Consider the following 26,112-nt stretch of genomic DNA (forward strand, 5'->3'; position numbering starts at 1 on the left):
AAGAGGGAGTGAAGGGATGTGGGAGGAGGAAGAAGGGTCAGCCCAGGGGGCAGTCTGAGGAGCAGGGGATGAAACAGGAAAGTGCTGGGACAAGTGCCTGGAAAGGGACACAGAGAGAGGGTCTTCCCTCGAAGCACTGCATGACATTAGGCCATGAGCATTTCAAAAGGGCTGGCAGCAAGTTCTTGGGAGAAGAATGGCAGGAGAGAGGTCAGAGGGCAGAGCAGAATTTGGGTGCTGGAGAAGTAAAGGGTCTACTTCTTTAGGAAATCTTATGCTGAAAGGAGAGCGGGAATGTCACACCAATAATTCAAGGGTCATCTCTGTGTTTCTCACCCATCTGGGAATGTTTAATGATTCCCCAGATTTAAAACCTCAGCTCAATGCTAGGTTCGTTTTCATGATAACCATGTCAGAATCAACTTTGTGAGGGAACAAGAGGGAATTAAACTATTAGGAGGCATCTTTTATTCCATTGTTACATATCCACCTCTGTCATTAAGTCACATTTTATCAAAATATACAAACAGTACAGATACTTTAAAAATGTCGAGCTAGAATTCCTACTAAACAAGAACAGCTACTGCAAATAGCATGCCAGGGGCTTTTAACTGATGCCTACAGAGAGACTTCTGAGCCATCAAATCATCAGTAATGGTAAAGGAGGAACTGGTTTTCTTTTCTCTTAGAGGAATTACTTCCTTTCTTGTTATAATGTGAGGATGGTAACTGGTGACTGTCACCAATATTGAAATCACCAGAACAGATGGAAAGGTTTTATAAGCAGCAGTAAAACGATGCCGTCTTTGTTGGACTCCAATGTCTATGTGGACACGATAACCACAGCAGGTGTTCTGTTAAGCCTTCTATGTCAGTGACAAGACCTCTTCCACTTTGCATTTTTCTTTTTCCAGTGAATTCCGTGGCTAATCAGAATGAACAGATTTGTAAATCTCAAGTTACAAGCTATGTTTATTGTGAAGAATTCCCATAAAACCTATTCAGGGCTCCCCCCACCCCCAGCATTTACACTTCCACAGGCGTGAACAGAATGAAATGGGTGAGTGGTTACGTGTCCGTGGCTGAATGATCCGCTGTACCAGGCACTGCTCGTCCAGCCCTGCGATGTTCCAGCTCATTCTGCTCCTTGAGTCTTAAGCAATCTGTTAATCAGCAGTTGGTGCCCAAGTGAAGAGCCGTAATTTAGAGCAGTATTATGTTGTCAAATCTTTCACAGTGCAAGAACCATCTTTCAAGTAGACTATAATTAGTAAGACCTATCTTCAGGAGTGGATGTGACGGATGACAGGAGAGAAACCAAAGGTGCTGTCGTGAGTGAAGTCGACTTGGTTTCCTGCTACAGAGTCCGTGAGGAGCAAAAGGTCTCAGCCTTCATTGTTGAGTGTTTTTCTTCTTTTTCAAGTTCAAAAGGAACCCAAGAAGTGTCACTTGAACCAGTTCAAATTCCTTTGTGTGTCTGGAGAAGAGGCCTCAGGAGATGAGCCTCTCCATCCCAGGGTTAATGAAGGAAAAGTTTCTGAACATGTTCTGGTCCATGCTGTTGATGAGTGCTCTGTCAGCAAACGAGAGCCGGGGTTTCTCATTTAAGAATTCTTTGTCAAAATTGCTGCAGTCATACGGTGATTTCTGGATCAATGTTTGGGGTGGGAGGAAGAGAAGAAAGTCAACCACTAAATTCATTAATGTTTGTTATCTAGGCTATAGTCTGCACGCAATGTTAGCATCTGCAGATAAACTAAACAGAAGTTACACAGATGATCTTCTGTGGCTTTTATTGAACCCCTCTAAGATCCTCAGTCATCAGTTTGTCAATTGTATACTTAAATTTATATCAATGAATTCTGTGGCACATGTTCAAATAGGATGTAGTGTTTCTAGCTAACACTTTACACAAAGCAAGAGTGGCAACCTTTGAGAAAGTGTCCAGCCCAAATTTGACCTCTGTCCACTGGGGACAGGGGTGGGGGGCGGGGTGGAAAGTCAGAGGGGTTGGGGGTGGGGGCAAAGGAAAGGGACGAAAGAAGTTGATCGAATTATACCTATTCTTTTGTCAACAGCCTTCACCCACACTGGTTTCCCTACCCAGGTGGATTTTATTATTAAATCACTTGGACTGTTCCATAGATACTACTGACTGGGAAACATTCCCTTCAAGCCAGTTGGTCCACTGGTGCCCAGGACAAAAAACCAGTAACATAAAATCAAATACCTTTTCTGAAATACTGCTCAGAATAGTGTGTGATTCTTCTGCCTTCTAAGATTTAGCACAACCGTTATCAAAAGGCGCCTTTATGTATTTGAGCATGACTTAGAATCAGGTCCTTCCTGTAAAACCTTCCCTCCTACCCAGCCTGATGACCTGAGGCCCCTGACTAAAATAGCTGCTGAGAGCAGGCCAGGGAAACGCTTTCCTATGCACAGAACTTGGAAGAGCTCTATGAGGAAAGCATAGATCAGAGGTCTGATTTTTATGTGGGAAATACCAAGTCATCATCTACAATGCATTACATTGTTGTGATGGGCTATCACAAGGTGAAAATTCATTTTACATTAACAAATTATTTGTTACAAATAATAAAGTGTACAGAGACCAGCTTGTGCAATCCCTGGACCATCCTCAGGCCTTGGGACAAATGCCGAGAACTCGTCTAACCCTGGACACACACTTGCTGCTGCTGGTCACCCACTATCCTGATAATAGTAGGCTGTTTTAGGGTGACCTAAAGCTGTTTTTAGGGTGACCTCCCTGCTGTGAAATCCGTGAGCCTGGGCATCTCAGTGCAGACAATGGAGTGTTCCAGCTACCCATGTCCTTTCTACCTTGTACCCAGCCATCATCAGGAAGGGGTAAAACAGTCAAATCTACCCTGTTCTCTTAAAAATTTTTTATTTTGGTTAACTGCATACGTAATATAACACTGGCCCTATTAGCCATTTTGAAGTGTACATTTGAGGCATTAAAGACATTCATGTGCTGTGTTACCCTCACTTCCCTTCACTTGAAGAACCTTTTCAGCTTAGCTATTTTTACTTCTTTCTCCACTTATGATGGCCAGTTCTGTGTGTGTCCTCCTGGCCTTTCCCTGGGGGTTAATGAATTGCTAGTGATACACACACACAAACACACAAACACACTTGCAAGCATAGGAGCTCATGTGGGAATTTAGAGATCTGGCTTTTCTTAAGCACCAATTTCTTCCTTAGACCCAAGAAGACCTAACAGCTGTCATCAGGAATGTAGCTTCCTGAAGAAATACCACACATCAGGTAAACCTTACAAGTGGCATGGAAAAAATATCTCGGCACTACTGACATGGGATGCAGGGTTTACACACAAGCTTGGGTCTGGAGATGTGACTGTACAGCTGTGTGCATCTGTGCTAAGACTGTGTCTCCTCTGCTGGCTGCCCCTCGCACAGATAGTGGGTCTAAGGCAATTCGTTTTTCATGCAGGCACATATGATCTTAGGGGTTAAGTTTTTCAAACCAGAGCAACAGCCCTGCAACCCCCCACCAGCCAAACATCCTGAATCATGGTTAAGAAGCAGTTTCTTCCAAGAATTGCAACCGGGGGTTGTCTGGGGCAGGTGGCCTGGGAGTGAAGCCAGAAGGGCTGAACCAGACAGTTTAGGGTTCTTACCACTTTAGGCCTGAAAGGTGGGTCGATCTCCTTTCTTTCAAGTTCTTCCCAGTTGATCTCCCGAAACAGAGGGTGCTGGCGGATATCTCCCCTGACCCCCAGCCTCTTTTCAGGTTCTCTCACAAAGAGCTGAAAAGAAGCAGGAGGACAGTTACTTCTTTTTTTTTTTTTTTAAGATTTTATTTATTTATGCATACAAGAACTGGGGTGTAGGCCAGAGGTATTGGGGGGTGAGGGAATTCATCAGAGACAGAGTGGGGAGCAGAACAGGCAGATCAACAGAAATACACTGCTGAGGGGAGAAGCAGGGGGAGACAGGAGAGGTCTGCTGTGCCATGTGTGTCACCTCCCTGGCCGGGGATCGAACTCATATCTCAGCGGCTGCAGATAGCTTCAGAGTGCTGAGACTTTACCCCTTGCATCACCCTGGAGGCACCAGGACAGTTACTTCTCCAGGGAAGCACCCTGAGCCTTAGATGGCTGTGCCTTTTCCATGTATAGGCCTCAAGCTACTGGCTTTTGATTCTGCAAAGATAGAGAAAGGCCCAGCTCTTTGCCTCTTGCTTTTCTTGACTTATTTTCCTGTTCACCTTTATAAACCATTGTCTCAAGTCAGACCGTTTAACTCATTCCGCCTCTCCCCACAAATGAGCCTTCAAATATGTTGGGATCTGGGCTTTTGCTTCCTGACCCTGTTCTAGAAACACTATCTTTTATATAGACTTGGATTGATTTTTTTTTTAAATATATTTGACACATGGCATTGATACATTTAAGGTAAGATGACAATCTGCTGCATTCATACATTGTAATGTGATTGTCAGGTTCGTAGGCAGTACTGTCATCACGTCACATAATTACCATTTCTTTCCACTGATGGGAATAATTAAGATCTGGTCCCTCAGCAGGTTTGATGATGATAGTGCAACACTGTTGTCTGTAGTCACTAGACTGTGTGTTAAATCTATTAGTCTTAAACTTACTAGTCTACTAGTTGCAAGTCGGTACCACAATCATCTCTCTCCTATTTCCCCACCTGCTCCTCAGCTACTAGTAACCATCTTTATACTCTGTGTTTTGAAAGAAGCTTTTTTTTAATGTTCTGTATTTGTTTTTTAACTATTTTTTATTTTTCATATCATTGTTCATTTTTAAACAATACTTGCTTTCCCCCACCCGCTCAGATGTAGTCTCCATAGAATTTCCTTCACCAATGCACCCGTGCACCATCACCTCAGTCCCCTGTGCTCCTCTCTCCCTCCCTCTCTCTGATCCCTCTCCCTCCTCCTCTGCAGTATGTCTCTGATTTATAATTGTCTGTTTTTGCTTTGTTGTGTTTTGTATTGTTACTATGTTTTTACACTGATTTCTTATTTGGTTCCCCTATAACATAGGGGAACCCTATAACCTATAACATAGGTTCTCCTATGTTATAAGTGAAGCCATCAGATATTTTTCTTTTTCCTTCTGGCTTATTTCACTGAGCGTAACTCCTTCTAGCTCCATCCACTTTGCTGCGAATGGCATGAGTTTATCTTTTGATTGCTGAGTAATATTCCATTGTGTATATATACCACATCTTCTTGATCCAGTCATCTATTTTTGGGCATTTGGGTTGTTTCTAGGTTTTACCTATTGTCCGTAGTGCTGCAATAAACAGGGGTACGGGTGTTCTTTTGAATCAATGTTTTTGTGTCCTTTGGGTAGATCCCTAGGAGTGTTTTGAAAGAAGCTTTGTGCTATTGCTGGGACTCTAGCAAGTTAGAAACTCTGAGTGACAGTTTCCTCACCTGTAAAGTGAGTGAAGTATCCTTCTCCAGGACTGTTCTGAGGGTTAAATGACAACACATACACACTCATGCACAGGCATGCACCCCCCCCTCCATGCACTCTTGTGTGCACTAATTCCTGGTTTGCAAAACCCAACAACATAGTTCATTTTATTCTGAGAGCTAGTTTATTTAACTCTATTTAAATCTAGTTAATTTATTTCTGTTTGATTGATTGCCCACTAATTAAATTTGCTTTCTTAGAAAGCAGACTTCTTAGGATTATAGTCTTGCTGTGGGAAAAGCTTACTTCGGGTATAATATACTGATCCCTGATGAGTTAGCTTTGGATTTTTTAAGGCTCTGAGGCTGGAGAGTCACTCTTGCAAACTCTTGCAAACCTGCTGGATGAGGCATTTTAATTCAAAGGCCATCTTCTGTCATCTCTGACCTGTTACATATGTAATTTCCTATTTGCACTGAACCCTCTTCTGTTAGTTTATTCCCTCAGTTTAAAATGGACATTGGCAAGGACAGGAAAGAAGCTTGGAAACTCTTCAAATTTAAAACATGTCAAGGGCATTAAGGAGTAGGAAATACCCAAGGTGAAAACTAGAAAAGTCCCAGGGCCCCTGGGAGCTGGGGTGCTGATCCCTTTTTCTTACTTTAGCTCCATGTTTATGTATAAAGTAACCTCTTGTTATGGGCTGTTACAAGGAGGCCATGGGTCTTGAAAACAGAATCCCTGCTGAGATGCAGTGATTTTCCATGGGGTCTGGCCAGACCTGATCTCCCTTCACACCTAAGTTGCAGGAGGCTCTGGCTTTTACCTCTTATAAAAACAACTAGTCTGCCTGTATTAAAACACTGCTCTGCTTATGTCCCCTAACTGCATGGAAATCTTGGGTTCTGCTCCACTAAAACAACATGCTGTGGCAAGGTAGAGATTTTTTTCCCCCTTTTTTAAATTAGGGGAGTATTTTTTAAAGTTCCAAATGAAAGCCACCACCTAGTATATCTAAGTGGTGAGTTGTTTGCACAGCCCTAACTTCTCTTTCCCTCATTGCCCATCCCCGTTGGCGGCTGCTGAACTTCTCAATGGAAACTTAGGGTTCCAAAGCACCCCATTAGAAAGCCACTACACAGTGGAAATAACATGAGATTGCCATCTGTGAGGCTGACAACCCACGCATTGGTCAGGTGAATAGCTGAGTCTGTTTCCCATCTGCAAAATGAAAGGTTAGACAAATGGCCTCTGCAGCTGGTGAGTTCTAAAATGCCAGCCCCTGGGTGGGCATTCTGGGCTCTCTGTGCGCATTGTAACCCTTCTTCTGACCAGACTTGTCCTCCTACTGAGGACACCACACTCCTTTGTCCTTCCTGCCAGAGATGCTTCTCTCCATGTTCCCGTCCTGCTCTCCAGGTCCCTCACACAGTCAGGTGGTTGATGCATCATTCATTCCAACCGGTGTTCTGAGGGCTGCCGTTGTGCAAGGTGCCTGAGCCATATCATCCTGATTTAAACACAAGCCTGAAAGCTGCTATGGTTACCCCAATTGTCAGCTGAGGAAACTGAGGCTCAGAGTGCTGAGTAACTTGCTCGAGATCATAAGTTCAGCCAGCGGTATAAGCAGCCACCTTATACTTTGGTGTCGAATAGCCTCACCCCATGGGAAATTAGCACATTGCATTTTTTAAAAGACCATTTTTCCTACTGGACTGTAAGCCCTGGAGGGCAGACAATGTGTTCCCTGGCTCTAGCAGGGTGCCACACGCAAGGAGATGCTCAGTGTTTGCTAAGTAGGTGAATTAGCTGTCTTTCCCACTTATTCAGATCACGTGTTTTCAGTTTTCATCTTCTATTAGCCTCCTATTTTCAGCATATAGAAGAGGCACCAAGTTCACAGTAGAACATATTTTTCTCTAGACTCACACCAGGATGAGTCAACAGATGGAAAAGCAGATTGATTTTTTTAGAAGCAGAGGGAATATGTGACTTGTCCCTTATCTCCTTCCTTGAAATGATGATACTAAATGATTGACCTCCACTTAGGAAGGACCTTTAGATGAAACAAGATGAGAGAGATGATGTAAATGCCTTAAGAACTGGCCCCAAACTAGCTCATGTTATAATGAAGTGCTGCAGGGAAATAAATGAGAAGTAACTGCCCTTGGGCTAAGTGTACACTATACTAGATGTTGCCATAGATTTTTCTAGTCACATGTAGCATTTGTACTGAGAGGATTATGATAGTCTCTGTGCATGGTGTGTGTACCTGTGAAATTAAAAAAAAATTCTTTAAAGATAAAATGTGTACTGGGAAGATTATCAATATAACCTCCAGCTTTGAACTCAGTAGTCTTAGAGTCTTTCTAGTTTTGCTCAGAAGAGAAAATCATCATTTTCTCTGCCCTGCAGCAAATCAGCTTTCCCTTCCTCATCCCCCAGGACCTGAAGATGAGGATGACCCCCTCAGGGAGGTCATAGGCTCTGCAGCAGGGAAGCTGCGTGGAGGGAATAAATATTCATGAAGATAGACTTGCATTTGTCCCTAAAAGCTGTCAGAGGGTGGTTTACATTGGTAGGAAATAGCACAATTCTTACAGGCCAGGATGTAGCCACAGTCTGTTTAAATTTATTTGACTGTCTGGGTGAGAAAACCATCCTGGGCTGCTGTGGATGGTCCAGTACTTAGCACCTGTCACTGGAAGCCTCTGGCCCCTTCCATCCCCCATCAAATATCACTTTCTATGAAAGGGATGGGTATTTCTGTTTGAGATCATTAATTTTTCATTTCCCAAACAAATGGACAGAACATCCTGGATGAGTAAATGTGGAAAGCGGCATTTTGTTGACAACAGGCCCATGGACAGCATGTCCCGGCTGCCACTGTTGGCGGAGCACAGTCTCACCTGCGGGGCAGTTGTTCAGTGCGCCACATGCTATATGCACCCCTGCCCTTGGAGGGCTCAAGAGGATGAAGTCTGGTATGGATGCTTTGGCTCTTCCAGGGCCCCCGTTTTTTGGGGGGCTCACAATATGATGTAAAATTTCCTACATTCATGTCTTAACTGGTTTTGCCTTTGATTTTGTTTTGTTTTTTATTTTTTTTTTTTTTACAGAAAAGGGAGCTCAAGGATATTGGCTCAAAGTTATAACCCCAATGAAGGGCAGAGATAAAACTAGCCTTTCTTAAGCTCAGCAAATTGCATGATGAAAATGAATTTTTATCAGCCCAACTGCTGGAACATGGGAGAGAACGATCTTTCCCCTAGGCCAATTATCTGGAAGTTTTACTAATTCTTTTGGAAAGAGTAGGCCCAGGCTTTTCTTTGGATTTAAAACCTCATGCACCAACTAGTCCTTCTCCCCTTTATCCTTAATTATCTTAGTTTCTGCTCTATTACCAAACTTATTTTCTAATCTTGTAGCAAATCTTTTTTTCTGCCACTGAAACTCTGCAGATGACTTTTTTTTTGGCATTTGCATGGCATTTAGTCTTAAAGTAAGTTTAAAAAAAATTAAAGTAATTACAGTGCCTTAGTCTGCTTGGGTGACTATGACAAAATGCCACACGCTGGGTGGCTTAACAAGACATTTATTTCTCACAGTCCTGGAGTCTGGGAAATGCAGAGGTCAGCATGCCAGGAGACCAGGTTCCTGGCTTGGAGATACCATGTTGTGTGTGCTCAGGGTGGCCTTTCCTTAGTGCCATGTTCAGAGGGATGGACTGATCTCTTTTCTTATTTTTATGAGGAACAAATCCTATTGTGACCTTTTTAAAAGTACCCTGGTATCTCATCTAAACCTAGTTCCCTCTCTCCCTAACTCCCTAGGGCCTCATCTCATAAAACTATTGCATTGGGGTTTAGCGCTTTCAACATTTGAATTTTGAGGGGACACAGCATATTGGAGTTTAGAGCTTCAATGTATGAATTTTGGGGGGACACATTCACAGCAAGTTAAAGATACTACTAAGGTTCTTGCTTGCTCTCACTTTGATGCTGGCATCTTATCTAAATAGAGTATGACAGCAAAACGCAGGAGACTGGCATTGAGACAGTGTGTGCTAGTTCTGCCATTTTAGCACTGGTGCAGATCTGAGTAACCACCGTAACAAACAAAGATTCATTAAAAGTGATTCATCCAGGTTGTGTGTATCCAGTTTGTTTCTTCTTTTTGTTGAGTAGCATCCTAAGCATATGATTTTTCATCTTTTCTCCTCCAACCAGAAGTAATCCTTTCCTCCTTACTCCATCTTTCTCTCCTTTTTAATTTTTTTTAAAATTAATATATATTTTATTTTATATAATTCTTACATCATTTTTCATTTTTGCACAATGTATGCATTATCATTTTGGTTATATTCCCCATACAATTGCACCCTCCCCCCCTTATTTTGACTCTAGTCCTTCCTTCCCCCACCCCGCCCACCCTGGTTGTGTGTCTCTGGTTTATAGTTGCTGCTTGATTTTGATTTTTACTTTGTATTGATTAGTCTTTTTCCTGGTCCCTTATTTAGGTTTTCTAAATTCCTGCTATGAGTGAGACCATCCGGTATTTTTCTTTTTCTTTCTGACTTATTTCGCTGAGCATGATCCCTTCCAAATCCATCCATGTTGCTGCAAACTGCATGTGTTTATCTTTTTTGATTGCTAAGTAATATTCCATCTTTCTCTCCTTTGAAATCACGTCTCCCCACATCTTTCTGTGAAATTACTTCTGATGAACTCCATCTGACCCTAGCGACCTCACTCCTTGCCAGGAGCTCTCCCAGGTGCCGAGGTGGAGCTGAGTTTGGGGAGCACAGCTGCTCAGCTCGTGACATCAGTGGGTGAAGGGGGAGGGCAGCTGGTGCTCAGGACCTCCCGACAGCCTCAACCCTTTTTCTCAGTTCCTGTTTCTGGTGGGTTTTGTTGCACCATGTTGATTGAACTGTGTCCTCTCAAACTTCTCCCATTGAAGTCCCAACTCCCAATAGGACTGTATTTGGAGTAAGGAAGTAATTAGGTTTAAGTGAGGTCATAGGGCACTGACCCAACAGGATCAGTTCTTATAACAGGAGACAGCAGAGTTCTCTCCCAGACCGCGAAGTTGCAGTAAAAAGGCAGCCAGCAGCAGCCAGGAAGAGCCCTCATTGTCAACTGACCCTGCTGGACCTCAGTCTTAGACTTCCAGCCTCCAGAGCTGCGAGTGAATAAACTCTGCTGTGTAAGACACCCCGCATGCTCTGGCAGCCAGAGCTGACGCTGCACCTCACATTAATTCCTTCAGAGAGCCAACTGTAAAATAAATGTAGCAACTGTAATGATGTTTGAACTTGCTTTATTTATGCAAAATTGTTTGCATTCCAATCTCCCTAACTTGTTTTCACTGTTGTCATCTTTTTCTTTTTAATTGGTTAATTTTGAAATTAGTTTTCATTTTATATGTGTTTTGTTCAGTTATTAAAAGTGCATTTAATTGGTCATTTGGGGAGTTTTCTAAATTTACTGCTTGTTTGGATCACAGTCAGAAAGTGAAAACTGAATTAAACTGGCTTAGATCTCAAAATAGCTTGGTTGTGAGCTAGGTATCCTGTGAGGGCGTCGTTAGCACTTAAGATTCAAAATCTTGATTTCCTGGGAGCACGCCAGAGTTGCCTCAATATTTCTAAAACCTTGGACAAGTTGTTTGTTGTATTGAGAAGGTAGAAGTGCATGCCCTTTACATTTAATTCTAAGTATTTTTTTATAAGCAAAAAGTAGATTAGCGAATAAAGATGGGCCTGATAATCTTCTAAATTTAGGTTTCAAATCCATTGATAGCTTCTAATGGTTAAACATCTTATTCTATTCTCATTTTCAATATAAGAAGAGGGAGACTCAAAATATTTTCCTAAATGATGATTATTTTTTAGCCTGCTGAGATACAAGATACGAGAAATCAAAACACTGTTTTGTTTAAACACCTGCATTCTTGATCCAGTTCTCCTAGATTTGCAAATCTCTTCATCATATGGGTGGGTCTCTCTCATCCAGAGAGTTGCTGGGACAGTTTAGGAAATGTAGGTGTTTCTTCTTTTATGCAATAAGCATGTATTAACATGATTTACTTTTTACAACTTGTTACACCCAGGCACTATAGATAGTATTTTGCATTATAAAAAAGATAAACTGGGACTCCATATAAAGCCCAAATCTTTAATTGTTATTCTCAGGTGCTTCTTACATCTCTGCATTGGTGGCTCATGGCTAGTGATTCTCAGAATCCAGTTCTTAGTGAATCCCAGGTGGTCATGGATGGAAGTCTGACTCTTACTTTGATGAATTCTGGAGATTGCTGCTACAGTGGTGACAGCTTGTACTCTCAGTTTAATGGTGAAGGGTACATCAATATTACCAGTTAGGGGACATGGCAGGCAGGAGAGCTGGCCTGCATTCATTGTAAGCACTGTCTCAGAGAACCTGCTCCCTAGGACAGTGAACGGTGAGTTTCTTAGTGAGATGATATATTGCTGAACCAGAGTTTGGGACAGTAGCTGGGCTAGGAAATGAACTGAACACCTGTATCTCAAAGGCTTTGGCCAAAAATGCCCCCAGGGCCAGGTATTTCCAAAGAATCTACTAGAATGCCTCATGGCTTTAACCATCTATCAGGTTCAAAGAACCTGAAGTTACCCAGCCATGTAAAGACAGGTCTTTCTCTTTATGTAGTCTCTCCATCCTCCCCCTGCTTTTACACTGCTATAGTCTGAAAAGAGAACTCAAGAATTAGAGAGGAAGAAGACAGAGAGACAACTGGTTCTGATATGACCAGCCTCCCTTCTCCAAAGGTGAGCAGCTGTCAGCCATGAACTTGGACTGGAGGCTAGTGAGCAGAAGTCTTTGCTTTGGAGTTGAGATTGATGTAATGACTTATATTTTGGACTGAAGAATTTAAATTTCTTAACTGAGCTGGTGCTTTGTAACTTAAGAGTGATAAGAGGTTCATCTTTTACGTATAAGTGAGCAGAAAAGTCATGCATCTGATTCAAACTTTCAACCAGGAGCAGAAAAGGGCATTTCTTCTATAAATTATATACATGAAGGTTTATCTTATACCCATTTTGATAACTGATGTTGATCAGATTGGTGACTCAGTTAAAACAGAGATGATGAGCCTCCCATTTAAATGTGATTTGACATAATTTTTAATTACATATATAAGACAGAATGGAGGCATGAATGTAAATAATGATCAGAAAACAGAATTCTAATTTTAGGAAAGTCTCCATGACTTTCTTACCTTCACTAAAAGGTCCTTGGCCTCCTTCTCAAGCCATCGTGGGTAAAAGGGGTTGTCCATACGGATGGAGTGGAACAGTTCTTCTTCATCCTGCCCGTGGAAAGGTGACTGCCCAATTAGCATTTCATAGAGGAGAACGCCGAAGGACCACCAGTCAACAGAATGGTTGTATTTCTGTCCCAGCAAGATCTGTGTGTCCAAAGGTGGATACATAATAAAAATGCAGTTGATGAAGGAAAACCCAGAGTGGACTTCTCCACTCTGCAAACAATTGGCAGTGATGATGATACATGGTTTTAACCAAAATCATTGAAAACTCTCTTTTGAGAAGCTAATGATTGGATATAAATGACTGGGCAGTGCCCAAATTGAGTATATATTCAAGTTTCATTTTCTACTTTCCATCTGGCTTTAAGTGAAGTAACTGAAATGTACCATAACCTTGGGTGATGATACCTGTGAGGTGAGAACTTGGGTGGTGGGTATCTCAGCTTTCCAGTCCCCTGAGTGAATATCTAAACCAAGCCCCATGTGTTTACTCACTTCTATTGTTCTGAGTCTTCTCACAAAGTTCCTACATAATCAAGCATCCAGGGACGTCACCTGACCAACCTCATTCTCTAAAGCCTAGCTCACTGGTCATGGTTATGCAACTAAAGAGTCACATTCGTGGTCACCACTATGGAGAATCAATTTTGTGAGTATGCTGAGAGAGAGAGAGAGATCGATCCTAGGATAACAAGCCAGTCAAGTCCAGAAGTCAGAGCCTCAGCAAGTTCAAACAGCTTGATAGTGGTGGCTTGAGTAGAACTGGTCTGGGTTTTCCCTTTAGGGAGGTGGGTTTGAAGTCTGGAATCCCACCTAACTTTTAAAAGACTGTTACCCTTTCTGGGCAGAAAAGGCACTGTATCCTGGCCCCCAGAAACTTCCTTGTTAAATGTTGGAAAAGAGGAGGCACAGGTGTTACCCTAACAAACCATGCGGTAGCCAGTAAAGAGTGTCCCTCAGCAGATGAATGCATAATCAGAATATGCTCTTTGCATATATGCAATGTTATTCAGTCTTAAAAAGAAATTCATGTTACATACTCTGAGGTGGGAGAACCTTGAAGACATGCTGAGTGAAATGTGCAAGTCACAAAATGACAAATGTTATATGAGCCACTTATATGAGGGACCTAGGGCAGTGAATTTTGTAGAGACAGAAAGGAGCATAGTGACTGCTAGGGTCTTTGAGAAAAGGGAACTTGTTTAATGGGCATAGAGTTTTATCTGCAGGATGAGAAAGTTCTGGAGGTTGTTTAATGGGCATAGAGTTTTATCTGTGCAGGATGAGAAAGTTCTGGAGGTTGGCTGCCCAACACTGTGAATATACTTAAAACCACTGAAGTATACACTTAAAAATGTTCAAGATGGTAAATTTGATGAAATGGATACATTACCACAATTAAAATGAGTACATAGTAGGAGCACAATGAAAAATTGTTAAAAGAAGAGGAGAGAGAGCCTTGTTTTTGGTGCTGCAGCTCCCAGGACAGGGCAGGACAAGCTGCTTTGTTACCTCGACCACCACAAGGGACGACGTGTGGAGGCCTCATTCTTAAAGGCAGGCCTGGCCGCACCTGGGATGGCCCTGCTTTCTTCCTCCACTTGGTCTGGTCTTTGCTCAGTGCATGATGTAAGCATAAACACATGCGTGTACACACACACACACACACACACACACACACAGGTCACTTTACTATTTGTGCTCCTCATTTGAAATTTTCCCACCTTCAAAGCACACTAGGAAGTTATGGTGGAATTGGCACTGATGGCCTTAGGAAAGAAAAACAGCCCTACAGTCTAGATATCACAGTGTTTCCTAGGGAAGGGTGTGTCTTGATGTTGTTGAATTTTGATGCAGTGGAATAATGTGCACATAGCTCAGACCCTAATCCCACCTCTCCTGTCCTTGGGAACAAGCTCAGCTTGCAGTGAGGCTTGGAGACACTGTGAAAGTCTCTACCCTAAGGCTTGCTAAACAAACAACCATAAAGCAAACGTGACGACCATGCAAAGTGTTACAGGTTCTACTTTGGCTTATTGTGTGGTTTTGGATTGGGTTCCCTGACCCCTCTCAGCCTTATTTGTGAAAAGTGATGGTAAAAACAGGCCAGCTTATTTCGGGTTGTTGTGAGGATCCAGTGAAAAAAATAGGAAGAAAAGGTCCTTTGTCATATAGAAAAGACTAGGTAAGTATCTGTTCTGCGGAACTGGTATCTATTTGAATATAAAGATGGAGCTGCAAATAGAATTTTCCCATCTGCCAGTATAAAAATGTTACCTACTAGCCTTAACTAATAGTAGACAATGTAGTTCACTTTAAAGTTCAGTAAAAACAAATTTTGCCTTAACAAAGAAAAAGTAAAACTAGACTTGGGAGGATGCAAAAAAAAAAAAAAAAAAGATGAACATGCATGCCTAATCTCAGTTCAAAGATTTGCCTTAAGTGGGAAGTGGTTAACATGTAATTCCTGGGAAGGTCCACAAGGAGGAGCCCAAAAGTAACCAGAAATTGCTCTGCTTTGTAAACAGCTTCATCTGGAATAAAGAGCAATTTGGAGGACAGGAGACAGCTGCGGTGAAAATGAAGTCTCCTAAGCTAGGTCATGTTAAAAAAGAATTTCAGGTGTAAGTTAGGAGGAAGACAAGCAAAATGCGAATTCACACTCAGTTATACACAGAATGTTTGCTTAATACATGTGGATATTTTTATTGTCTTATTTATAAGGACCCCCCTGAAGTAGATAGTGTCATACCTACTTAACAAAAGATGGTGATTGGACTTAGAGAGGTTATATGTCTTATTTAAAAGTCCTCTAGTTAATGAGTTGAAAGCTATGTTATAACCCTTGTCTTTTGGGATTTTACTACATGACGTTCCTTTCATATTGCATTGCCTCCTGGTCTTAAACCTCTGCCTGTGGCCATGCTCTCACTTGTGTATATTTTTAATGAAACTGTGGTGCAAATCACTGACTGCTGTTGCTACTTTTAATCTCCAGCCCCTGGTGACTTCCTATGACCTCATCTTCTTTTGTCTTGTTTCCTCTTCCAACTTTCCTCAAATAATTCAGACAATAATGACATTATCACTTGTCACAGTCTGCTTTCTCCTATAGTGAGAGATAACTGCAATGCCCTTGGCCTTGCGAGCTAGTGGGTTAAGTCTGTTTGAGGCTCACTGTGTGGATGTGGATATTGGGGGAAGCACTGACCATAAGTGACCACCGATCTTGCATTTAAACAAGGTTGAAACAAATTTCAATAGCACATAAGCACATGCCACATAGTCTTTAGACTCAGGCTGCCACATTACTTTGGCAATGATAAGGATTTGTTACTAAATTTGTTTCACCCAGAAAATCAGAAGTTCATTGCTGTTTATCAAATAGCCATCCCCCTTCACACATTTATTAATTTGGCCATTCATTCATTTTCCTAAAAGGTTTATTAGTACCTTAAGGTGTCAATTCCTGCTCTCAGCCCTAGGATATGAAGGGGAATGAGCTCACATCTCTATACCTCTGTGATGAAATGGGACAATACCATACACACCTTATACCTATCAGTCTCCTGGTTTTAGTATTGAACCAGTCATATAAGATGTCATCTTTGGAAAATTCACAGGTAGAAGATCACCTATAACTGCTATACTTTGGGAAGGGTCTGGTGGTAAAGGGGGGTGCCTGTCCCCTGGGCAGGCAGCTGAGGGTTGGCAAAACAGGGAAGAGGTGCTGATTTGGTCTGGTGGGGTCTTTATGAGCAAAGCTGTTCTCGGTGCACAGAGCACTGTTGTCTGTGAGATCCCAGCCTGTGCTACAAGTGGCTGCTTGGAAAAGGCCTTCAGGTTTTTTGGTCCCCAAAGGAAAGCACTGGACTAACTCAGGTGGATACTTGTGAGTCTATTTAATTTCCACCCGCTTTTTCACTAGCTGATTCTTTGTGACTGGTCTGAGCGGAGTGGATGTATTTTTTTTTTTTTTAAACATTTATTTATTTATTTATACAAGCACTGGGTACAGTCAGAAGCGCGGGAGGGCGAGAGAATTCACCAGAGCCAGAGCGGGGAGCAGAGCAGGCAGAAGGACCGAAGTACACTGCTGAGGGGAGCAGCGGGCGGCAGGAGAGGTCTGCACGCCATGTGGGACCCTCCTCCAGTGGCCAGGGAGCAGCCAGGGATCGAACCGGCGCTGCAGAGGCTGCGGGGCAGCTTCGCAACCCAGCGCTCAACCGCTGCACCACCGGGGAGGCCCGGAGTGGATGTATTTTAAGGGTAGGATGGAGAGGCAGCCTGATGGAAAGAACCTACTGAGGCATTGAAGCTCTGGAGAGGTGTCGTGAGGATCCTTGTCTACCACCCCCCGCAATACCACCAGCCTCTCTATGTGGCCATATTGATGAAAATACTCAGAAATAAACATACCCTGAACCAAAATACTGAACTCTCCCGCCAGCAGGGTTGGAGGAAGCAGTGGGGGCCGCTCATCCCTACCTCTGGGGCGATGTAGTCGGGGGTTCCGCAGAAGGTGTTGGTCTTTGTCTCTCCTAACATGTTCTCCTTGCACATTCCAAAGTCTGCAATTTTGATGTGTCCATCTTTGTCTAACAGGATATTATCTAGCTTCAGGTCCCTGAAAGAGAAAAGCAAAGCACAACCTCAAATAAATACAATTTTGTCCGAATAGACTTGTCACATGGGGGTGCCACTTGCTGTCTGTCTTTACTGTCCTCCATCTTCCACCCCTCTGGGGCTCCTCTGTCCACTCTAGTCCCTCCTTCTTGGCCAGCATCTCATCTGAGGATTTTCCCAGCAGCCCTTCTTGGTCCAGGCCTGCTTCACAGGGCCTAACTCTGACTGCATCTTCCAAGCCCAGCACGGTGCTTAGTACATCTTTGGAGCTCAGTCCGTCTTTCTTGTCTGAGCTGAGCAGGTGGTGCGGTGAGGCGCACACAGGTAACAGGCTAGCTCTCCAATGCAACAGCCTTCAGTTTAAGAGGTACCGCCTGGAAACACTGCTGGGATGCAAAAACACTAGGGATGGATGGTCTCGGGGCTGATGAGAGATTTGGTATAAATTGGTGTTTAGGCCGCACAGCCTGTGCTCTTAGCTACTACATTCAGGCTAGGGCAGTAGATAAAACTGATTCTTCAAGACCATAGCTGGCTGCCACTGATTCCTGTTCCTGATTTACCAGGGAGCAGAGCTCAGTGACGTGCTCAGGACACCAATGAGGCTCTCATCCCAGTACCTCTTCTAGGGTAATGGTGATGGAAGAAGGGCCTAAAAATATACTCATGCTATACCATTTTCTCAGTATTTCTGCCTCTCTGTGCATAAATTCAATTACACCTTATACTAAGGCCAACCGAGGAAGGTTGCTCCCAACTAAGAATAATTCTAGAAGCAGAATCCATCTGATATAAGTACACTGTGTCAATCAGTTCTTTTTTCCTTAGAAAACATGTCCTTACAAAGCATCCCATTCCATTTGTAGAGAAAAATAATGATATTAGATTTTTAGAAAGCAAATGAGCTGAATTATGCATCTCTGGGATTTTACCTATTGGTGCAAAGAAATTTTCTATTATCATGTAATTTTTTTTTCTAATGTGACATCAAGTTTTCTTTCTTTTTTCCTTGACCAAGATTAGGAAAATTCTTCCTCATATGGCATGGTCTCAAAGATTTTTCTCTACAGAACATGACAGAGACCCATCTTTACCACCAAGTTGATTGTCAGGGGAGGACACCTGGCATGGCTGGGTTTTGCGGTTTTCTTTTATTGGGATGTTGGGATTTCAATATGGTGACACTCCCCTCTTTTGGTTTGGTGACAGAAGAGACAATTTTGAACTGAAAAGACACTTAGGACTGCTCGAGGCATGTCCCCTAGCATGCCCTTGGAGGACAAGAAAGCCAGTTTAGAAAAGAAAAGTAATATAGCTAGACCAGAGCAGAGACAGAGGTCAAGGAAACTCCACGAGAAACAGAGATGAGAGAGAAGCTCTCTTGGATTCTGATGGGTTTTCATTCTTGGGTCCATTTTCTTCATGAGGCTGAGATTTTGCTTAAGCAATCTATTTCTTGTCAGCAGTATTCATATTAATCTGAAGTTCCTGTCACTACTGTTTTGTCTGTCTCCTTGTTAAAGTGTAAGCTTCATGAGCATGCAAATCCATATTGCTTATACTCATTGTGACTATGCAGATGAGGATGTCGCAGGGTTGGGGACATTCAGGACAGGTTTGTTGAATGACTTTCTCACCATCAGGCTTGAGGAGCTGTTCCATTTTATTGCTTTCTCTATTTTCTGTGAAAGTCAGAAACCAAGAGTGGAACGCAGCTCTGTGTTTGTGGAGTGACACAGTGAGAGACTGTCCTGGAGTTGAAATATTCCATCTGGGCCAGGTTGGCAATCTCCATTACTGACTCACCACTGACAGTTTCTGTCTGACCGGGTGATCGGGATATGTGAGTATACTTGTCACCTTCACATCAGCGTTAGTTCTGTGCCTCATCCAACTCAAATGCTGTCACACTTTCATTATCATGACTGAAGATTTCCAGTGTGTCTGAGTCTTCTCCTTAGCAGGTCTTCCTCCCTGTCCCTTCGTTTTAATTAAACATTTTCATAGAGATTTATGGATTATATTCTAGTAAATCTACTTATAGGTCACATTTAACTCCTTATGTTAAATTTGCAGGTTTATTTTCTAATCCATGTTGTAGGAAACATTGATAGCATTTTGGGTTTCTGTTATTTGAATCATTTGCGTATTTCTAGAAATTTGACTGAACAATGGTTTTGGGATCCTCACTAGGGAGCCAGATATCCAGCTGTAGTACTGTGTATAGACTAGAAGAACAATGAACATAATATCTAGTACTTAGCCTAGCTTTTCTTGCTTTCACATGCATTTTATCATTTGATCTGGAATTATTTTTATTCATATTTTTCTGATAGAAAACAGGTTCTTATAGGTTATGTGATCTATTCCAGTCCATATAGTCAGGCAGTAGGCTAGGAGGAACACCCAGCCTTTATCTTCTTTTGTATCCCCTTAACCCAAGCTGTCCTATTCCTTCTCATTGAACTAGTCCTGCCTAGCTATGCAGCCTTCTGGGACTGCAAGGATGCAATTTAACGGATTCTAAAGAGAAATGTTCTCTGGGCCTCAGGCTAGGAAAACAAGCTGCATGTCCAGTTTTCAATCTACTCTCCAAAGTGGAACTGGTGTATTTTGGAGCTGGGAGAGGAAGGTCATGGAAGCCTGGAGCACTGTAAGTCAGAATGGGAGTGAGCCAGCCTGCATGAGGGTGGGTTGTGAGGGTGGAGGAGACTGCCTGGAAATGCCAGAGGCCCAGTGTATTCACAGGTCCAGCAGCTCTTTACTCCATATGCACTTCAAAGGCCACAAGACCCAGAAACAACTCCAAGCCTAGGCCTCTTGGCGAGGGCTGTGAGTACCTGTCTACCTGAGTGATCACATCAGGGCATCAGGTATCACAGAGAATCCAGTGAAGTCTCTCATTTACTTATATGGGCAACATAAGTAAGGATTTTCCATTTGGAAGAGGCAGAGTGGCAATCAGAAGAGCTCCCCTCCAAACCAGTTGTATCACTAAGTCACTCAGACAAGCCATGGTCACTCATCTATAAAATGGGTACAGGGACACCTACCTAGCTTTTCCTGTAGATTCTGTGGACATCTCATGGAAAATCCTTATGAAAATAATTTTAAGGGGCTTCAAATAAGTGCGTTGGATCAGGGTTAGGGTTATCAGTAAAATGTAATAGTAAGGTATCTTTCAGTTCTAATAGTCTAAGATTGAGATTCTAGATTCTTTTCTTTCCATGTCTACACATTTTCCAGCTACTTTTTTTTAACAGTTAACCCAAGCCATGGCTGAGGCATCCCTGAAGATGCTATTGCTTCTCTGGTCTCACCAGCAGATGGGCCAGCACGCCCCCTTCTGTGGCAATAGCCCCTCTGATAAAACAGACTAATTTGTTTCCTAATCTACCACTCACCCTTCCTACCCCTACTTCTGTGTCTCTTGTAGAGTTCCCTCTTCCATCTGTATAGCCTTCCCCCCTTAGAAAACTCCACTTTCTGATAGGAATTTTTTGTTGGCATACCCTCACCCAGTTCTGATGATATCACTATTTTTCTTCCCTTTGGCACTTACATTTTTAATTAGAATCATATTCACTTGGACTTTTAAAGAATGTGTTGCTTATGTCTTTTCACATACTTCTATTTTACCTCTAAAAAACCAAACCAAACCAAAACAGAACAAAAGCCCAGAAATTGGCTGCATTAGTTCTCTGGGGTTGGGGCTTCTGTAGCTTTTGTGCTTAACAAAGCCAGTGGACATTCAGCCTCTGCCAACAGTTGTAGTGGGTTGGGTGGTGGCCCTCCAAAGATATGTTCACATCCTACCCCCTGACTTTGCGAGGGTGACCCTATTTGAAAATAGGGCCTGCAGATGTAATGAAGTCAAGGGTCTCAAAATGAGGTCATCCTGAATTATCTGGCCCCTAAATTCAATGTCAAGTGTCTTTGCAAGAAAGACACAGGAAGAAGAAAAGGTGATGCAAAGATGAAGAGATTGGAGAGGTGTGGCCACAAGCTCAGGAACACCTGGAGCCACCAGAAGCTGGAGAATCAAGAGAAGATTCTGTTCTAGAACCTTCAGAAGAAGCATGGCCCTGTGATAACTTGACTTTGGATCTGTAGACTCCAGAACTACGAGGGAATACATTTTTATTGTTTTAAACTATCAAGTTTATGGTCTTTTCTTATGTCAGCCCTCTGTAGCTAAAACCTCTTTTGTGAACAAACCTAGAAATCATCATAAGTGGTTAAAAGAAGGACATTAATGGAATTCCCTTGTCAATTCAGTTGCCAAATGAAAAGCTCGCTGAAGTGACCCCTGGGCACTTGAATTACTTCTTTTTTTTTTTTTTTAACTATTTTTTTTTTAATAGAGGCATGTTTTATTTATTTATTTATTCATTTGTTTGTTTTTGTTTATACATGCACTGGGTACAGTCAGAAGCGCGGGAGGGTGAGAGAATTCACCAGAGCCAGAGCGGGGAGCAGAGCAGGCAGAAGGACCGAAGTACACTGCTGACGGGAGCAGCGGGCGGCAGGAGAGGTCTGCGCGCCATGTGGGACCCTCCTCCGGTGGCTGGGGAGCAGCCGGGGATCGAACTGGCGCTGCAGAGGCTGCTGGCAGCTTCGCAACCCAGCGCTCAACCGCTGCGCCACCGGGGAGGCCCTTGAATTACTTCTTAAGGCAAGTCAATCTCAATGTGTTTTGCTGGATGGTCTCACCTCAACTGTGATAATTTGATGAGGTTTTCAAGGATGTCCTACAACCTCAGTGAATGTGCTACTAAATAAACCTATATTCTTTCTTACTGGAACATAAGAAGCCTTACAAAACATGATTTTTTGTACATGGACATTGTGAGAGCTCTAAGGTGGACATACTTCATGGTATTAAAGACCTTTATGGACCTTTACTGATCTTTTTGTTCTGAATGTCAATAATTTATAAGAAGACATGATAGAAGGAAGTTCTTTGATGTGGAGGATGATGGTCTATTTGGAAGCTTGTGGTCTCATGCGGTCTTTTTTAGCTCTAAGATCTCTCTCTCTCTCTCTCTCCAACCTTCCTAGTTTTTTCTCTCTCTTTCTCATCCATCCATTTATCTATACATCTGCCCCACACATCCTACTGTCTACCTGTAGGTAGACACTGTAGATAGAAAAAAAAAAGGGAAAAAACCCCACATGACTGTGATCAGGGTTTTCAAAAAATGTTGGGTATTTCTCAATTTCCTGAGGACTAAAGAATGGCATGAAATAGTTTCTTAATCAATTATTTTGTGGATAGATTCAAAAACAAAATCACAAGCCAACCAAGCAACAATTTCCAAAGATTGCCAAAGAGACAGCTTAAGAAGATTGGCTTTTAAAACCTCCCCCAAGACCTTGGGCCCACTGTTAATATCCTCTGGAAATGGAGAGGTTTCCCTAATGGAATTTTCCAGATAACGGCAGCCTACCCTGTAAGCACCAGAGTGAGTACAGACCGTCTTGAGCACAATGCTCCCGCACTGTATCACCCAGGGTGCTGTCTTCAGCTTCTGGGCTGGAACGTCATTCTGGCTTCACTGCTGGCCCCAGTTGCTGTGAACATCGCCACTGATGAGAGACAGCCCCACACTCCTGGGCCTGTAGTTGTCCTGTGTCTGCCCTTGAGGGAAGGTTCTTAGACATTCCTCCAGCTGTGACCTCTTTGCTGGTCTCAGCAGCCAAGCCAGCCTCATCTCCAGCACCTTTATTTCATATGTACTTCCCCCGCTTAATATGCAGAGAATTGGAACCAGACAACTAAGCTTTTGAAGATTTGCATGTTCAATCAGTTTTGACTATGCTTTGAGGAAAAGGAGACTGAAGTACAATAGGCTTCATCTTAGAAGGGTGTGAGGTAACAGCGAACTACAGAGAAACTGGACAAACATCCATTCCTGAAAGGTGTACATGTGGCGTCCTGCTCACTTGGACAGAGTGTGACAGGTTTCCATAGGTGCATTTGCGTGTTCAAGAAAGAGCTGCTCTTGCATTCTCCCGCTCCCCCCCCCTCAAAAGGAACACAATCAGTGGACATTTCTAGGTGGCCCAAAGCAAATACAGGCAAAGCCAAGCAGGGTTGGGGATTGGGGAGGGAGTGAGTAATGATATGAAGGTAAAGTGAAGCAGAGTGATGGGGAAAATGAGAAAAGCAGGTGAGAGGGAGAATAAAAGGAGGAATTGGAAACAAGAGGAGAATAATACCAGAACCTTATTGCTTTTGAGACTGGAATTCCAATTCTCCATGTCACCCCCACAGGCAGGACGCCTGGTGTAGAAGTTTATGCCAGAGAAGCTCACTGACCATTTCATGCACTAAAACACAGCGATGAAATTGACCAGATCAGGGACTCTAGACAGCTCAGTATTTGTTTCCCAAGAGTAAAATTTACCTGTAGACAATTCCTTTGGAATGAAGGAACTGCAGACCCAGAATGATTTCAGCAGCATAAAACCTGAGGGAAGCAAAACCAAGGTTCAGCATGAATGCATGAGGGGAACAAAATACAATCCCAAACCTGGTCTGTTTTATACAGTGAGTGCTCTGAGGGCCGTGCTGCTAAATACTGTACACATACAACTGTGTATGTACACATGACACTTAGAGTCTACACACATCATTTCGGTGTGTACATACATCACTCACATAGGTACACACACTGCTGATACATGTACACATGTCGTTTTGTCTCATGTCGTTTTGTCTCCTGACAAGGCAAGGTGTCATCCGCTCTTCTCGTCCATCCTCAGCCCTCAGAGAAGGAAACAGCTGCTATCTCAAGCTTGTCCCGCCTGTATCTCACACTTTTTCTTATATTTTGAATAATGTTCAAGCTGTCTTTTTTCCCCCTTTGCTAATGAAACACACACAAACACTAAAGGTAACAGGATAGCATGATGGGAAAATAATTTTTGCTTTTATCTGAAACTCCTCCTGGAGCTCTTCGACCCTGGGTGCAGGGTCTTTCCAAACAGACTGGACTTGTTTACATGCAGGCCATGCAGCCTATAAGGGGGCTGCAGGATATGAGAAGATGGGGGGCGTGATAAGCTGCTCTCCATCCTCAATGATGGCAGAGTCACAGGAAATGAATTTACACTCTATTACTTGCGGGATTCAAGTTAGAGATAAGGAAGGACTTCCTGGAGTCTCTGAGAAGAATGTAACATCCTCCTTATGGAAGCTTAAGTCCCGGGCCCGAGGGCTTTCAGCCTTCAGAGCAGGCCACAGAGGGACAGAGTGAATCCTTTCTAGCGTGAAAGATACCCAGTGATTTCTCTCCTGCAGAAATCCCTTAAAATTATCTCTGGGCCCTTTGCTGATGGTTGCCAGAGGCAACAAGATCAGCAGCCTACTACCCACTGGATTTGTCACAACGGCCATTTCAGCCTGGTTGTTGGCAGGAGGTGGTGGAACAAGTCCCTCCTGTAACCCAGCTCAACCTGAACCACTCGTAGCCATCACTGGGCATGAGGGAAAGACTGTTGGGGCTGGAGCAAAGAAAGCTGGGGGTTCCTGTATTTTTAACAGGGACTGGTGGCACAGTTTTTCTTCTTTTTAGAATGTCACAGTGGTTTCACTACTCAGGAAGCAGGGTCCCTAGGAGGAAGTGTGATGGGGGTGCTGGGGACTCAACAGCAGTTTCCCCTCTCATTCCCATGTCCCTGGAGTCCGTGCCTTCTGTCTGCACGTGAAATTCCCACTACGGGCTCAGTTAAAGCAACTGCCCATGACCACCTTCAGATCTGTGTTCCGTTTGACTGCTTTATTTTCAAAGGGCAAATATTTTCTTCTGGGCTCAGATCATTTTAGAAACCTGGTGAATTGGGATGGCTCTAAGTAGTGGATTTCAAAACACAGAAAAATAAAACAAAACCAGCATGAATTTAAGCTTCACAAACAGCTATAGCAGTTGCCTAGTTCTGTCTGTTCCCAGGGGTTACCCTGCCCTGGGGTTCAGGCATGCTAAGTGAAGGAACAGGAAGACTCCCACATGGGATAAGTGGTATGTGGCATGGTGGGGACACAGTACTTGAATAGAAAAGGAAAAAAAGCCAAACCCTTTAAAAGGCTCTTACGTTGCTCTGCAAAGATCGAATTTGTGACAGCTTTGGATGTGGTACATTAAGTCTCCTCCATTGAGATATTCCATCACAAAAAAGAGGTTTTCCTAGGAAAAAACAAAAACAATCCCAACCTTTAGCAGCTTAAAAAGGGAAAACAAGGATTATTTTTTAAATGATTTAATAATTTCAGAGGAATTAATTCTGTCTTGAAAGAACTCATGAAAAGACTGTAAAATAATTTAGCTGATCTGTAGCATTTCCAAGTCCTAGGATGCTCTAGTCACCAGGAGAGGCATAGGTACTGTTTGCTAAGATGCTTGGATGCTGCTACAGCACAATGCAGCTCAGGGTCCCCCTGGACTCGCCTGCCCAATAGTGAGATGGTGTTGGTGCTCACTGGGTGCTGCTAGTATGCCTACTAAAATTGACAGCACATAGGATGACAAAGAAAATACAAATCAGGGGTACTGACTTCAGCATCAGGATTTGAAAATATCTGTTCATTCAACACTCAGTAAGTAGCTCTGAACATATCCTAGGGATATGGTGTATTGCAGGAATGAACATGGAGAAGCTCATTCCTGCCCCATTAACAATGGTGAGACACAGTCCTGCCTTCATGAAGCTTACAATCAAGTGTAATCTTTTGTCTCTTC

General features: G+C 43.0%; 1 protein-coding gene across 2 annotated transcripts in view; it reads right to left on the bottom strand.

Moving 5' to 3' along the window:
• Nucleotides 1-456: 456 nt before the first annotated feature.
• Nucleotides 457-26,112, bottom strand: part of PRKCQ (protein kinase C theta) — a 115,401-nt gene continuing 89,745 nt past the window's right edge. For both annotated transcript variants that reach the window (XM_037510574.2, XM_037510573.2), the window contains exons 13-18: nucleotides 25,469-25,560; nucleotides 23,782-23,844; nucleotides 17,234-17,372; nucleotides 12,698-12,886; nucleotides 3,662-3,790; nucleotides 457-1,647 (exon numbers count right to left, since the gene is read on the bottom strand). In XM_037510574.2, the coding sequence (XP_037366471.1) occupies nucleotides 1,492-1,647; nucleotides 3,662-3,790; nucleotides 12,698-12,886; nucleotides 17,234-17,372; nucleotides 23,782-23,844; nucleotides 25,469-25,560 (768 nt within the window). In that variant the 3' untranslated portion in view covers nucleotides 457-1,491. The remainder of the gene's footprint in view (nucleotides 1,648-3,661; nucleotides 3,791-12,697; nucleotides 12,887-17,233; nucleotides 17,373-23,781; nucleotides 23,845-25,468; nucleotides 25,561-26,112) is intronic.

Source organism: Talpa occidentalis, unplaced genomic scaffold (assembly GCF_014898055.3).
Source record: "Talpa occidentalis isolate TD23 unplaced genomic scaffold, MPIMG_talOcc4v2.1 talOcc4.14, whole genome shotgun sequence".
In the NCBI taxonomy this organism is placed as follows: domain Eukaryota; kingdom Metazoa; phylum Chordata; class Mammalia; order Eulipotyphla; family Talpidae; genus Talpa; species Talpa occidentalis.